We start from the raw sequence: 16,046 nt of genomic DNA on the forward strand, positions 1-16,046 counted from the left end.
ATAACTAAAAGAAGAATAAAAATAAAAAATGAAAAAAAGTGTTTAAAAATTCTATAATTATTAATTTCATAATAATAATCACTCTTTTATTTAATAAAAATAAAAGAAAAATAAAATTTTCGGCCCGGCAGACCAGCCCGCCCCGTTCCGCAAAAATCCGCCAATTTGGTGGTTTTTTAAAAATTTAATGGGCTCCAAATCCTATCCCGACCCGCCTTTTTTAATGGGACTAGCGGATTGACCCGACGGATTCGACCCGTTTTACCACCCTTAATACACACAACAAAAGTAGGTTATGCCAGCTAGTATTTTTTTTTTAGAAATGTTAGCGGATCAGTAGGAATTACTACTTCCTGCTATGAGGTAACAGAATATTTTTAAAGGTATGGGTTTTAGTTTATTATCGGACGACTAGAGTACTATGATCGAGTTGATGACTACCATGGATTAGCAAGTAAACAATGACTTTAACGATGACCATGTAGCGTTTTTGAATTAACACTTTCTAAGACAACCATTTTCTATTAAATCTAAAGTTATATCACATGTTACGTGATAATTGTGTTCATGTGTTGGACCGAATTTAATTAGACCCAAACCAAACTACAAAAGGTAATCAATTGTATTTTAGCCCGATACGAACCTGACAACAACCTAAATTTGGTTAAATTGGGTCGACCCAATATATGTATATTTTTTATTATGAAAAACAATGTTATATCGGGTTAGGTAATTCAAAAATGACAACAAATAAATTTGAAAAATTCTAACCAAGTAAGAATATGCCTTCAACTCGGTTTGAGTTTTGGGCCGGTCTGGGTCGTGAGAACCCTTGGTTTTCATTGAACTGATGATAGCAAATACATATTTTATTCCAATAATCCAATTCCTGAATCCAACGGGAGGACATTCTTAAATATGAAAACTAGGGTGTAAATTAGGCGCTCTTCCAACTTAAATGTCTTTTTGGGAACTATTTTGATTTCTAACCTTACTATGTATATGTTTATCTTTGTGGATTTTGTCATCCTTAATCTTTGGTATTTTGGTCCTTTCTTATTGCTCTGTCCAAAATAGACTAGACATAGACTATGAGAAGAGTGACTACTCGGATGAGGTTATACTAGCAGAACTTCTTTGGAAGATTGAATGTAGATTCCTAAAGCAACGAACGAGTTGTTGTGTAGGAGAGTGGAGTCGACAAAGTGGTGAACTAAGAAAGCTTTTCTTGACAGAGGAATCCCTCCTTTTTGCAGCAAACGTTATGTGAAGTGGAACGGCGAAGGAAGTAAGACAACGACTCTAATAGTATTAGGTTAGTGGATGACCCACAACAACCAATGCAAGCCGTCACAAGTAGATAAAAGGTAAGCGAATCTTTCAGAAATTACTAAAGAATATTGCAAACATTTTCCAAGTCCAAGAAATAAATCAACATGTTTTCAAGCCAAAAAGATGTCAAGCTATCTACACATGTACCCCTTAAAAGGCGTTTAAGATGCACGTTCTATCTCAAACCGGTCACATAGGTCAATTTTGTTATGTTTGAATAGTTTGAGTTTTTTTTTTTCCAAATTCCCATAAACTCGCTGTAGTTGATTATTTTGGATGAAAAACCAAGGTTTTAAAAATCGATTCGAATCGGCCAATCGAATCGGTCGAATTACAAACCAAAAGAAAAAACAAATCAATCAAATGCCAAAATTGGAAAATTCAAAAACCGTTCTTGAACCATCAAACTGGTTAGAAATCGGTCGGCTGAACCGAATCGTAATCTGGCCGGTTTTTTACATTAAGCTTAGATTTTGTAGCACATTAAGGGACGAGAGGTAACTCGGGAGTGGATCCTCTCCAGTGAATAAAAAACTGGATGGTGTACAGTGTTTAATCTAATCATTTACCATACTCTCTCTCTTATTTATTTCTGGTCTCACTATTAAAATCAAAGGTAAGAGATTGCACTGTATTTTATCAAGTGTTGAAAAAACTGGAAATGATCCATTTCCGAGGTAACCCTTACATCCCTTACCATTAATCCCCTCCAACCGTCGCAACTTCCTTCCCCTCCATTGCGCACCACCGTCGGAACGTCGAAGCCTCCGTCCCGCAGTCGTCCCGCAGTCGTCCCGCCGACGCCAACTCTGTTCCACCTTCAGCCTTCGATCGTGCTCCACTGCTCCCTGTCCCCCTCTTGCGCCAGCTCTGCCCTGTTCTGCGCTCCCTCAGTCCCTGGTATTCAATTTTTTTTTTTTAACTATAATTGAATAATTTTTCATTAATTTTGTGAACTGTGAACTATTAATTTTTGTTGTTGCTAATTTTGTGAACTGTGAGCTATGAATTTTTCTTGTTGTTAGTTAATCTGTGAACTGAGGAGGTGGAAAATGGAGAATGAGTTGAAAGAGCAGAACAATAAGAAGAACAACGACGGCGCGAACAAGAAGAGCTCCGTAGTGATCAAGATACCTTCCTACGAAGAAGTTCTCCAAAGCTCGCAACAAAAATCAACTCCACCTTCACTCTTCCTTCCCTCGCAAACATTCTCCCAAGCCTTTTCCTTCGTCAAATCCTCTGAGTTCTACGCTCCTCCGCCTCCTACCACCAACGCCGCCACCACCATCACCGCTGCTTCTTCTTCAATTTCAAGGTTTACTTTACACATTTTTGGTTTTCTTTGCTACGAATTTTGGTCCATTGTTAAGTATAAACATCGTTATCTGTAGTATTTGAAGATTAATTTGATGATTTAGGGAAAGTTCTCAATTGAACCCTCCATCTTCAACTTCGACGTCTTCTGCTGCTGCAGCTTCGTCTCAAGTCGCTCAAAGTCGCAATGCCATCCTTGTTAGCCACAGACAGGTTTAAGCAGTGTGATTATTTTCATTTATTGAGTTTTCTGTTCTAATTTTCATTATTTATATTCTTATTATCTGGTAAACGTTTTTGTTTTCTTGTATTTTGCAGAAAGGAAATCCGTTGCTTAAACACATTAGGAATGTTAGATGGACCTTTGCTGATATTGTTTGTGACTACTTGCTGGGTCAAAGCTCATGTGCACTCTATCTCAGGTTAGGCTTTTTGTCTTTTTCCTTTCAATTTTTGGGAAGTTTAAGGTTGCTTGTTTTGTTGTTGTATTTAGAGGTAGTACTACACTGATTTAGTGCTGTTGTTCGTTATGTTTGTTGTTGTGATCAATAAATACTTATGTTGGATGGCAAGTTGCATTCCTTGCTAGTTTGTCCAGAAATATAACTTATTCAACCGATTTGAAGTCAAGTGATCTATTAGAGAAATGTTTTGTGAAATCGTTCTTTCTTGTATACTACGTCAACATTATGAGCATTTAGGAGGAGATTTAGGAACCACAAGGGATAAGTCTCACACCCAAGAGGGGACTGGCATGTGTTTGTTTAGTGAATGAGAGAGAATAAGTGGACATAACATATTCGTTTTTATCACTGAAGTTCCATCTTTTTCAAAATGTGATGCACAGCTATTTCCTCGTTTGTTGAACTTTCATATCAAATTGCAAGCTGATGATCAATCTCCTCGTTCATGGTCTATCAATAGTAGGACGATGCAAATGTTTTTATTATTAGGGTCCCGTATTAAGAAAAAAATGACACTCACCACATGACTTAATTTAGTAATGAACTAAGCTACTTGGAATTTTCTAATTCATTTTCTCACTAGTAGGATTGGTTTAATATATTTATGCATCAGTTTGACTCAAGTGGATGTTTCAAATGCAGTCTCCGGTATCATTTGCTGCATCCAGACTATTTATATTATAGAATAAGGGAGTTACAGAAGAATTTCAAGCTTCGAGTAGTCTTATGCCATGTTGACGTGGTCAGGCACAGATATTCCCAATCTCTAGTTGCATCTATTTTATTTTATGCTTACCGCAAATCTATCTGGAAATATTGTCTTCATGAACTAAATTACATTTTTTTACCTCATTGATTGCAGGAGGATGTAATGAAGCCTCTTCTTGAAGTTACCAAAACAGCTCTGCTTCATGACTGCACCCTTCTATGTGGATGGAGGTGAAATTAATGCTCCTTCTAACTTGTGAAGTTTGCATAGTTTCATGCTTAAAATGTCTTTCTATTTTATTTTTGTCAACTCTTAGTGGTGTAAAAATGATGCTATTATCTGCTATTGGCTAGCTGATGAGCTTATTATGAAACACTGACTAGAAAATACAGAATAGCTATCAATCATTCAATTGTCTTATTCGGGATGAAGGTTCATGACTGCATGCTTGTTCCTTGTGCCTCTCTTTTGTTTTAGGTGATACAGTAACAAAAAAGAACATTTTAGAGGAGAAAGATTCTTGTAGTTTCAATTGCATTTGTTGTTTTAGCATAATTTTACTATTTAAAGGAACTTGCAACTGCTGTAACATGCAAATTAATTTCAGTAGCTGTAGTAGCATCTGGTAAGATTCCTATTACCTAACAATTTAGTTTATATCGTTCCATTCTACTGTCATTCTAGCTTGGAGGAATGTGGCCGTTACTTGGAGACCATAAAAGTATATGAAAACAAGCCTGCAGACATTATTCAAGGCCAAATGGATACAGACTATCTGTCACGGGTGTGCTTATGGTTTATGGTCGATGAATTAATTTATAATGGGTTTTAGTACTTTTGAGATAAAAATATCGTGCATTCTTTTAAGTCGAAAAAATAATTTATTCATTGGCATCAAATATGCTGAACCAGTTTTACTTTCAACTGTAGCTAACACACGCCCTTACAACTGTCCGACATGTTAACAAGACTGATGTAGTTACCCTTGGTACCACATTTGGGGTATGTATATCTTTTTTTAAAATATATACTTTGTAGGCTCATATTGCCACATAAATATTCATTGGTTTTATTTTTGAAAGCATTTTCATCAAGAATAATTCTTGTTTTCTCAGTCTTTGTCTCACATTATGGGTGCATCTATGGAAGATCTAGCTCGCTGCCCTGGCATAGGTGAGCGCAAGGTATATAGCTAATGCTGAAAGTGAGATATGACAAATGGTTTGCACTTCACTTTATTTGGCTTTGCTTGCATGATTTACAGTCTTAGTGGCTTGGTCCACAGTGATAGGCAGTAATCAAAAGAGCACTGAATACTTTTTACACTTATCAGGTCAAGCGCTTGTTTGACACGTTTCATGAACCCTTCAAGCGATTGGAATCCAGCAGGCAAGTCATTCCAGAGACGTCTGTCCAGGATAAGACAGCTAGTCCTGATATATCAGCTAACAATGATGCTGAACCTTGCTCCTTGAATGAAGACAAGCAAAAGGACGCTGAAGATGTGAACAAACGCAAGGAGAAAGAACCTGAACTTACTGTCAAATCTGCCCTCTCTGAAGCCTTTGCCAAATATTCTAACAGAATTGGCAAGAGGAATAAGACTTCACAAGTAGAGGAGAAAGTAGAATCAGGTGCTGTTAGAAAATCAGAGGCTGAAAAATAATTACATGATGCTTTCCACCAGCGGTTAAAGTTTTCCGTTAAGCATGATATTCTTTTAAAATTTGAAAGCTCGGTTTATAAATCCACAATCTAGAGCCAGCATGGCACTGCACTTTGATTCTAAATCAGAATGCCTTTAATTGATTGTGGACTTTTCCTGCCCTGCATATGCATTAGGGTAGTATTTGACATACAACCTTGGTGGGGTATAAGCGTTGATCCAGATTCCATATATAGAATTAGGAATGGGATTCTGGAGTTGAGAATTTAACTGTTGATTGTTAATGCACTTAGCAAGCACCAACTTTTAAATATGACTACGTTTAATTCATTGGTTTATTCCATTTCGATTAAGAATTCTATATGTTCTTTCATCATTTCTAGTAGAAGGCATCTGGGTTGCTGCCCATGCATGGATGCGCTTAAAATGGTTCGTTAGGTTTGGAACTTCTTTAGTACATGATATTACACTTTCTTTTTCACTTTCCATTCTCCACATTCAAGAAATTATGTTAGTAACTTGCTTTTAGAGTTGACTTTATCCAACTATTTTGATTTTTTTCCTCATGCTATTATGTTCTTCTCATGTTCTTGAGTGTTTTGGGCTGAAACCAAGCATAAAGGAGAATGACTTGGAGGGTGTAGTTATATCAAAAGATTGAAAGTTGGTGCTCTTTAGGTACATTTTTACAAAATTGACTTTCAGATCAAATGTTTTTAATTTCGATAACCTTATAGAAAATTTAGGACAAAATATAGTGTTCGTACTGCTATGTATAACAATAGTTGTATACCATTTGCTTGCTAAAAGATGTGTATTATGCCCTTTCCATTTTCTGCTCCTGGTGGGGTATTGCACTTCTCTACTTTAGGTGGCACTAGGAAAATAATTTCTATTTTATGTTATGAGAATGTCTTCCAGGACATTTCACTCCTCGAGATCCTGGTTCTCTCTGCATTGCAAATACTCTTTAGGTAATTGTTTCATTTCATCAATTTTATGCTATTTCTTTGTTTTCTCCGGTTAGTAGCACTAACTTATCTTGATTCTGAGTGTTGGCTGCCATTATCATTTTCCTTCATCTTTTTCTCATGAAAATATAAGGGTTTCTTACATGCTTTTTATGGAATTCCTTCACTTTCAACCTGTAATGTAGTGATTCCAAACAGGTCACCCCTATTCTTATGCCAGTACCCATTTACTTCTTATATCTTAGGTGCCAATGCTGTAACTTGAGCTGTCCCAGAAAGAAACTAGATTCATTTGCCCTCCTTGTGGTTAGTAAAAGCTTTATACTGTTGTTTATTTTTTGTCTGCAAAGTATGGTACAGTTCAATATAGAAGCATGTTAGGAACTTACACTAATAGAGTGCATGAAGTGAGCCTTTTAAATTTTATCATATTACACAATAAATGTTCTGTTCATATCCAGAACTAATTGCATCAATGGCTAAATGCAAATAAGTTTGTCCTTATTGGCCTGGAAGATGTGAATCGTCTTTCTGCTTTGTATTATTTTCCCCCTCATCTTTTCTACATTGAAGGCAGTAAAGTAAGGGTGACAAGAATTCCGTAGTTCAATGATTTGATGATACCCCACTGAGTAATATATTCGAGTTTTCGAGGCCCTTATGTCTGTCCAAGCACTTTCTCAGTTCAATAAAGACAACCACAATGCAACTTAGTGACTTGGACTTGGGCTTGGTGTTTGTTTCTGAAACCTTAAAGAACTTGATGAACCAAGAGAAGCCGGGTTCCTAGCAAGTGGTATCAGTGATTGTACAACATCCGTCATGAGTGGCCTATAATCTGCTTCTGGTTGTATGCACATTGCTGCAATGGCGGCTATCTGTTAATCCCATGGAAGCAGAAACCAAAAATGATTAGTTATTGGAAATATGGTTAGCTCTAGTCATCAAGTGATAACAATGACTAAATTCACTTAACAAAAAAGAGTAGTACCTGAATTAAATCCTTCTTTGAGTATTGCCCCCTTAGATCCGGGTCAACCATTTCCACCACTTTTTCTCTGTTTGTTAATCTTGGAAGAGCCTGTTGAATAATAGATATCTTATGTTACCAATTCTGGAACCCATAATTGCAATGGTGAGTTTGGTGTAAGGTAAAAACAAAGGTAAAAAAAAAAAAAAAAATCGAAGGATTTCTTTATCAGTTGTACACAGTTTTACTCACAAAGTTAATTCTTAATTTTATTCTCACTTTTACTATCACGGCAAACTCAGCCTTTGGTAGCTGTTACAGCTTAGTTGCCTGATTAATATTCTCAAATAAATAGTTAGCATATTTTTCTTCTTTAAGCTTAAACAAAATCTTTTTGAAATTCCAGAGTGCTCTATAACTAACCCAGGAGACAAGGACATGTTCTCCAGGGGCCCGCTTAATATCAACTGGTACACGCCCTGTAAGCAATTCAAGAAGAACCACACCATAGCTGTAAACATCCGATTTTGTGGTAAGCTTTCCCGTGGAGGCATACCTACATTATGCCAAATTCATGACACAAACAAACAAAATACTATGCTTTAAATTATGAAGCAAATAAGAACAAATAAGAAAAAAATACATTATATATAGAGATGATTGCCATGCATTATCCGTATAAAAGAATTTATATTATCATCCAATCAATGACTTGCTTTTTAAAGACAGTTAAGATAGTAGGTAGTTGAGAGAAATAATTGTGCCAATGCAGTATGGTTGAATTTTTGTGTAAAACATTTTTTCATGCAGATAGTATTGCCAAATTAATCCCATATAAAATATTTGAATGATATGCGACATAAAATTTATGTCTGTCATATAGAAAGTAGAAGCCATAACTATTTAAGAAATTACAGCCTGCATGATAGGGACTTGAGTGTGACCATGTGGATGGTTTTCTTTATTTGACATTGCAAGTAATGTACTGTTAGAGTAGAGTTGAGTGGTGTGAAGATAAGAAGAGCAAGGTGTCTCACAGTGACTGATGAGATAGGGTATTCAATATTACTCACTCTGGGGCCAGATATCCAGTGGTCCCCAACACACGGGTGGAAACTTGACCGTTCATCTTCTCTGATCCCATCTTTGCCAACCCAAAATCTGACACTTTAGCACGGAAATTTTGATCTAATAACACATTGCTACTCTTGAAGTCTCTGTGGATCACTGGTGAGACTGCATGGTGCTCATGCATGAACTCCAGGGCCCTTGCACAATCAAGGGCTATCCTCATCCTGGCCCACCAATCCAACGACTGAGATTGGTTCTTAGGGGAGTGTAGATGTTGATGGAGTGTGCCATGGGGTAGGTACTCAAATATGAGTAGCCTATGGTTTTGGTCTGCACAATAACCAAGTAACTCCACCAAGTATGGAGAGTGCAAACGACTTAGGAGATCGACCTGTAATAAATACCAAGGGTGGAAAAAAATTAAATAAAGATTGAAAATGTCATCTATTCTTCACACCCCATGTGCTAGATTTGAGTAAAGCTCATAATGTGAGTTGGCAAGTGGGAATAGACTCAGAAAGATAGAGATAAAAGGGTTTGCATTTCTATATTTTTCTTCATGGTCCCAACTTTGTTTTGATTGCTATACGACAGAGAATAGTTTTTTAATAAGAGATAACAGAATATGTCTTACTGCCACTATATTTTTAAAACAGGAATAAGTTACAAAATTTGTATAAATTGATTTTTGTCTAGAATTCAACACTTCCGTAACTTCTGTTAAATTTTATATAGGAATCTTATTGCATAATACTATTTAATCTTTTTTCTGTACTAAAAAATCTTGTAGTTTTGAACGTGCTAAGATGTTAAAACTTAGAATAATATGATATCCTTTAAAAAACTTAAGGGTCCAGTCAAATGTGATCCCATAAACTACTATAGGATCCAGACAGTATATTAAGGTTGTCATTTGATTGGTTGTAGAAGTCTTTTCTCACATTAAAATAACCTGTATCTTACTTTCTGTTTGTTCACAAGTTTCGTTAGCAACCAATAGAAGTTTTCAAGTTGATAAATAAGACAAAAACAATGTCTCTGAGCAAACTATATCTAATACAAGGAAAGGAGACACAGAATTATAGAGGGATAGAGCTAGATAAAAACAAGGAGAAATTAAATCATTGCATTGGTAACCAAAAACAAAAGAGATATATTATATCATTAAATGAAGCTAACACACTCAACTCACCTCTACTCTGAAGGCACGCTCCCCTTGCTTACCTTCTCTGCGTAGCAACTTGATTGCTGCCAAAGTACCATCACTTAGGACTCCTCTGTACATCAAACCAAACCCTCCATTACCAATGACATTTGCTTCACTGAATCCATTTGTGGCCACTTCTATCTCCTTGTATGTGAAAACTTGTACTCCTTTGAATTTAGGTGCTGCTGGTGACCTACTAAGGTTTCCTCCTTGAAGACACCCTCCCTTCACATCTGAAATTAATGTTTCCAAGCATTTATTCATTACCTTCTATGTCTTAAACTTACCCCTTATAAGAATAAGAATGTTAATACATTTAAGGACATATTGAGTTAATGTTGGCAGTATTTACTTTATGTGCTATTGGGAATGCAAATTCATGTGATGATCTGCATAAGCAGTTAATTCATGCCTAGAAACACATAGTTACTATGCAAATGAATTGAGTGTTTGCAATTTACCTGGACTAGAACTAATGCTCAACTTTGTTGAAGCAATGAGTCTGCTGCTTGTGTCATGAAGCCCTCTTGGATTCTTATCCTTGCAGGCTCCACTCTTGTTGGAAGACTTTTGTCGACGGAGCAAGAATAGGACAAAGAAAATGGTGAGAAGTACGGTAACTGTGGTGGCCGCTGCAATGGCTATGAGAATGGTTTTGGAGGGGAGATGAGCATGGCTATGCTCATGATTTTCTGAATGCAATTGGTGCTGTGCGTATGACTGGCTCTTTGTGTCAACACTTGGTATAGTAGTAGTAGTATTAACATCCATGAGAGATCAAGAAAACTAAGAATACAAAGAAAAACACTGATATAAACGGCTTCTTGTTTGAGGGGAAAAGGAGGTTTTAATGAGAAGCAAGAGAGGGTCTAGGAGGGGTTTTTGTTTAAAGAAGACAAATAGGGGGTGCAAGTTAGTCTTTGCTAGTTTTGAGCTTCCTTTCCTACGAGGGCAGGTCATCATCTCTCTCTCTCTCTCTTTCTCTCGTGAACAAATAATCAAATAGTTATGTTTTTTGTTTTTGTTTTTTTTTTTTTTGGTGTACTTCACTCGTCTCTTCTTTTGTTATCTTTCTAACGAATTGTCTCTTTCTTTGTATTAGAAAATATTGTAAGCTTGTGCACCATCTTTCCACCATGCTATATTGCTATCCCTTTTTAATTATTCCCTAATTATAGGCCTTCTCTTTTATTACTCCTTTGTTGAAGCCAGAAATTTTATACACCATGTCCTTTTCCCATTCTTCTTTGGAATAAGAAAACAAAACCATGATTTATGGTAATCTGATAGTTAAGTTTATATTTGCTACTGAATGATAGGATGGGGAATCAGGAGTGAACAAAAGGCTTCAAAGAAATAGGCATTTCCCTCAGGTCACCGACAATAATAATAAAAATAATAATAACAATGCCTGCATTTCACTCAAAAAAGGAGAATTCAATGCTTTCTGATCCATTGCATCATTACATACTTCGTTACTATGTGGCAGTATTTTATATCTTTTGGTTTATCAGTTTGATTATGGTGTGTATTTCTGCGAGTCTTTTACAATTTTAATTAGTTACATAATTTTCAGATATTTATTATTACAAGAATCACTTTGCACTTTCTAGAATGTGATGATAATACGTTGGTGGATGGTATTATTAAAATTAAAGTCTTGTGGCTCTTAACAAAGACATACACATTCTTTTATACACAGCAATTAACTCTTGTGATTGAGAAAGTGAGATAAGCCATTTCAACTAACTGACTCTTTCTCCTAGCTTGCTTTTGTATTTCGGCATGATTTTAGGGGGTTGCTACTTGCATTAATATTAAATCATCTAGCTAGAAGATAAAATATGAAAACAAGACACAATATGATAATGATAGTCTTCACATGTATCGCGAGAGAAAATTTCATTTCCAGACGCAATTATTGTATGTCGTAGCCACTTGAATTCAAAAGGATAAAAGGCCATTTTTTTTTTGCAACAAAAGAATTTTAGATTTGCAAAATGGTCTCCAAATTAAAAAAAGGAGTCCCTGGTCTTCAAATATCACAAATTTGTAACAAATTGCACCGGTTGATGCATATGACCTAATTGGCGGCCTTTAAAGGTATATTTTGTCACAAATTTGTGATATTTTGAGAATCACATATTTCTTTTTCTTTAATTTGAGAGATATTTTCTTAAATCTGAAACTTTTAAGTGGTCAAAATGGTCATTTACTATAATTTGCAATACTTAAAAATTATATAAATTTTTTTAACGAATGGTTTTGCCTACTTATAAAATATTCCTATGTAATAATGAAATAAATATGGTTTAGGGTAGTATAAAAAAACATGTATAGGAAATTAAGATTCATTAGTTTTTTTTGTTTTTGTTTATCCAAACGGTATCTCCCAACCCGACAGGTTAAGGACTAATCCGTCGGAGATCTGAGCTCCATTTAAGGGTCTGCCGTTGGCCAATGAGTTGCTGCATGCACAAGGCGGGATTCGAACTCCCGACACTTGCTTAAGCGGACGAGTAAGCTGACCACTCGACCAACCCATGTTGGTTAAGATTCATTAGTTGACATCAGCAAATTTTTTTAATGTTGAAATTAATTTTTTAACTTTATTTTTTGAAGGATTTATGGTTTAAAAATTTAAAGTTAAAATTTAGGAATTAGAATTTAGAATTTAAAATTTAGATTTTATGATTTAGAATTTAGAATTTACAACTTAGTATTTAGAATGAGCCAATTAGGGTATCCAACTATTGAGTAGCCGACGACAAGAGATAAAATTTTAGTGGTTTTAAAAGTAGTATTGGGAAGAAAAAGAAAAAAGAGGTAAGAATAGAATTTCGAATATAACATAGAAAAATAATTTTTTAAAAAATTAACTAAAATTAATAATATTAATCAATAAAAAGTTGGTTTTCTAGTGGGATTCAATATAAAAATGGTGTGCCCAATTTAGCACGGAAGGATGCCAATCATATGGAGTGAATACCCGTAGTAGTATCTGAGATTCGCGCAATACTAAATGTAATCTTCAAGATCTCGATTTTTTCAATGTAGTCCTCCAGATAGAGTTCCAAGCACTCAAAGTGGTCCCTGGGCATATTTCTGGTGACGAGTCATCACCGGAGCGCTGACGTGGTGTTGTTTTGCTAGGCTAGAGCTGAGTTGGCTCATTTTCAATTTATACCCATATTGGTCCCTCGCAGTTGGTGTTATTGCACAAAGCCCCACTCATGCAGCTTAACTCTTCCTCTTCCTCGCGTTCTTCATCGCATTCTTCAGGCTCCTAATTCTCTTCCTCTACGCTCTCCAAACCTACATCCACCTCGATGCCCAACCCTCCACCTCCAACGGCCTTCGTGCTTCCATTCGTCGCCCTAGCACCCCCAAAGGCCCTACTCCCGACCTCAGAAAGCGCCCCAAGAATAAGAGCAAGCTCGATTTTGATGAGAAAAATGCCTAGATCTTCAGGCTCAGGCTCGACCATGCTCACCTGTGCATAATCACTACTTGCGCCTTGTGGTTTTGTAGTTCCTTGACCCACCTGTGCTGGTACTTCTCAAATGGGTACCTTCCAGAGACCTTCTTGATGAACACACTACTCAATATGTATGTCAAATTCCACCTCTTGGAAGAGGCACACAAGCTGTTCGACGAAATGCTCGAATGAAATGTTGTTTCATGAACTACTTTGATATCTGCTTATTCTCAGGCTAAGTTAGGGATGTAGGCCCATGTCCATGAGCTGAAGTATGATCAAGATCTTATCCTTAACAATGCATTGTTAGATATGTATTGCAAGTGTGGTAATGTGGAAGATGCAAAGCTCATTATCAATAGGATGGCTGAGAAGGATGTTATCTCTTGTTGTTGTCTCTTAAAAAGCCTAACATGTTGTATAGGCTTGTATATGCAATTATGCATGCTATGTTTGAGCTATGACTTTTTAATGGTATTCTAGAAGCCTAGTATTTCCTATGGTATTGTTGAATTGATGATTTTCATGGTAATAACTGAAAGTAGCTTGAATTATCTTACGCAAGTGGGTGGGATAGTGTGGCAGGTTGTGAGCACAGGTTGTGGTCCTGATTTCTTTAGAAAGAACTTAAAGAGTTATTATTATTTTACCTTTAGCTTGGCAATAATTTCCTATGTCAATGGTGATTATCTCTTAAGATAATTATTTTTGTAGTACCTCTTCATGTATGTTCTTTCTGTTTTTGTAGAATTTCACCCTACAACTTGATGTATTAATTTTTGTTTCACTTGTTTTAGGAAACCATTGATTAGGTTGGGTGCCAATATGCCTGCAAGAGCAGAGCGCAAGGCCCAGTGGAGTGATTTTGATCAATAGACAACCGTCGGAATCAGCCATTTGACCCTTTATCACAATAGAGAGAATAGCGATGTTGTTCTATATTTTGGGATTATCGACATCTTGCAAGACTATGATATCAGCAAGAAGCTAGATCATGCGATGTAGAGAACGATGAACAAGAAGAAGAGATAAATTTTATGAAAATTTGGGGATTTAGGGTTAAATATAATGGGAGGGACCAACGTGAGTACAAATTGAAAATTAGTCAGCTCAGCTAGCGTTAGAGCCCACCAGCGTGGCAAAACGTCGCCACGTCAGCGCTCTAATGATGACTCATCACCAGAAATATGCCCAGGGACCACTTTGAGTACTCGGAGCTCTATCTGGGGGACTACAATAAAAATATCGGGATCTTGAGAGTTACATTGAGTATTTACACAAATCTCAGGAACGACTATGGATATTTACTCCAATCATATGGGTTGAGATCACATGACTAATTTCCATCGTCCAAATAAGTTAAGCAGAACTACAAAAGGGAAACATTCTCTTTCAAAGTCCAACCAAGGCTAATGTTATTATTATGCTACCCTTTTGAGTGAGTTACTTAAGAGCTGTGAATCGTTGGCACATGTTAATATGCTATGCCCCATGATTACGTTACCCAAACAAATTCTTTCCAAAAATAAGAAAACACAATAAGTGTGTGTTTGGATTACAGTTTGCAAACGGAAGTTTGAATAAAATTAATTTTGCAAACTTGATTTTGATGAAAAGTAAGTTTGTGTTAAGTGATTTATGTTTGGTAATATTTATATCAAAATAGATTATAATAAAATAAATGTTGTTTGAAAAGACTTACCGATAAAAAATAATGGTTTGCATCTGTAGACAGCACTACCTAAATGTAAAAGCTTAATTTACTTTTTGCTACTATATGTAATATTTGTAACTTTAACTTCTACTGTCGTACTATTCATATTTATCAATAATATAAAACTGTAAGTTACTAAAACCTGCATGGAATTAGACCCACTCTAAGCCTCTACTGTCTTATATTATATTCTTGATTTCTTGTAATAAACCATCCCAGTGAAGCTATTTAAGAGCACATTTTTGAAGGTGCGAAAATAAAAATATTGTAACGAGAATGTAGTTAGCTTTAATTATTGGAAATTCTTAGATTTTTTAATCCTAGATCCATCTATATTAAATTATTAAAAAAAAACTTTAGAACAAAAGCAAACTTGAATTCATGATCACTAACTCTATTGGTTCTCCCTAATTCTAATATTTAAGATGAATAACAACTTTTTAACGAGACAACGACTACAAAAGTATTGGGACTGAAACTAAGTATTGTGTGTAATGATCAGAAATTGAAATTAAAATTTCAGTATTTTAAGATATAATATTTCAGTTCAAAAAATGGAAATACAAAGAGCTAAAATTTTTAAAAATGGAGATTGAAATTTTAATAACATTTCTTTCTAAAAATAATATAACATTTCTTTTTAAAAATACTCTTATCTAACTTTTCGAATTCTAAATTTACTTCTAAATCTCTATATTTATCTTAAACTAAATATAATAGACATAATTCATTCTAATATATTTTATACTAAATACAATAAAAAATTTAATTTAGTTACTATTTCAATCTTTGTTTTTAAGTTTTCGTATTTCGGTCTTAACCTCCTTTCCTTAGAAACCAAAATTCTAGAATTCTATGTATACTTGGTTATTGATTTTCATTAAATCTTGAAACCAAGTAAAATAGAATAGTATTGATTTTATTTTCATTAAACCTAATCGATAAGTAATCTTGACTTATTTTTTTTTATTACCTAATCCAATAATAAAATAACCTTATATAAATCAAAATATAAAATAATTAATGTAATTATACTTATATATATATATATATATATATATTCTAAGGGAATAAAATTTCCTAACATTAATATAACGGCACTTGATACTAAAAACAATACATTCACCTTACTTTATTATTGAGGGACTTG

At 35.2% G+C, this 16,046-nt stretch overlaps 2 protein-coding genes across 4 annotated transcripts; one reads left to right on the plus strand and one right to left on the minus strand.

The window, feature by feature from the left end:
• The first annotated feature begins 2,019 nt into the window (after nt 1-2,019).
• LOC130951999 (DNA excision repair protein ERCC-1) lies at nt 2,020-10,616 on the plus strand. 3 transcript variants are annotated; one of them, XM_057880763.1, is made up of 13 exons: nt 2,020-2,232; nt 2,358-2,647; nt 2,751-2,859; nt 2,965-3,068; nt 3,753-3,852; nt 3,973-4,049; nt 4,504-4,603; nt 4,750-4,821; nt 4,935-5,003; nt 5,153-6,459; nt 6,702-6,762; nt 7,833-7,958; nt 10,252-10,615. In XM_057880763.1, exons 2-10 carry the CDS (start codon nt 2,385-2,387, stop codon nt 5,483-5,485), a joined length of 1,227 nt encoding a protein of 408 aa, XP_057736746.1. In that variant the 5' UTR covers nt 2,020-2,232; nt 2,358-2,384; the 3' UTR covers nt 5,486-6,459; nt 6,702-6,762; nt 7,833-7,958; nt 10,252-10,615. The 3 variants fall into 3 exon arrangements, with proteins under 3 accessions (XP_057736746.1, XP_057736745.1, XP_057736747.1); XM_057880762.1 differs by having other exon boundaries at nt 5,153-6,762; nt 10,252-10,616; XM_057880764.1 differs by lacking the exons at nt 6,702-6,762; nt 7,833-7,958; nt 10,252-10,615 and having other exon boundaries at nt 4,935-4,992; nt 5,153-5,398.
• LOC130951998 (probable serine/threonine-protein kinase PBL7) lies at nt 6,690-10,475 on the minus strand. Its single transcript, XM_057880761.1, has 6 exons — nt 10,166-10,475; nt 9,690-9,937; nt 8,500-8,888; nt 7,850-7,982; nt 7,448-7,537; nt 6,690-7,334 (listed from the first exon to the last, which is right to left on the minus strand). The coding sequence occupies exons 1-6, from the start codon at nt 10,473-10,475 to the stop codon at nt 7,167-7,169; spliced, it is 1,338 nt and encodes a 445-aa protein (XP_057736744.1). The 3' UTR covers nt 6,690-7,166.
• Nucleotides 10,617-16,046: the final 5,430 nt, after the last annotated feature.

This window comes from Arachis stenosperma, chromosome 9 (assembly GCF_014773155.1).
Source record: "Arachis stenosperma cultivar V10309 chromosome 9, arast.V10309.gnm1.PFL2, whole genome shotgun sequence".
Classification (NCBI taxonomy): domain Eukaryota; kingdom Viridiplantae; phylum Streptophyta; class Magnoliopsida; order Fabales; family Fabaceae; genus Arachis; species Arachis stenosperma.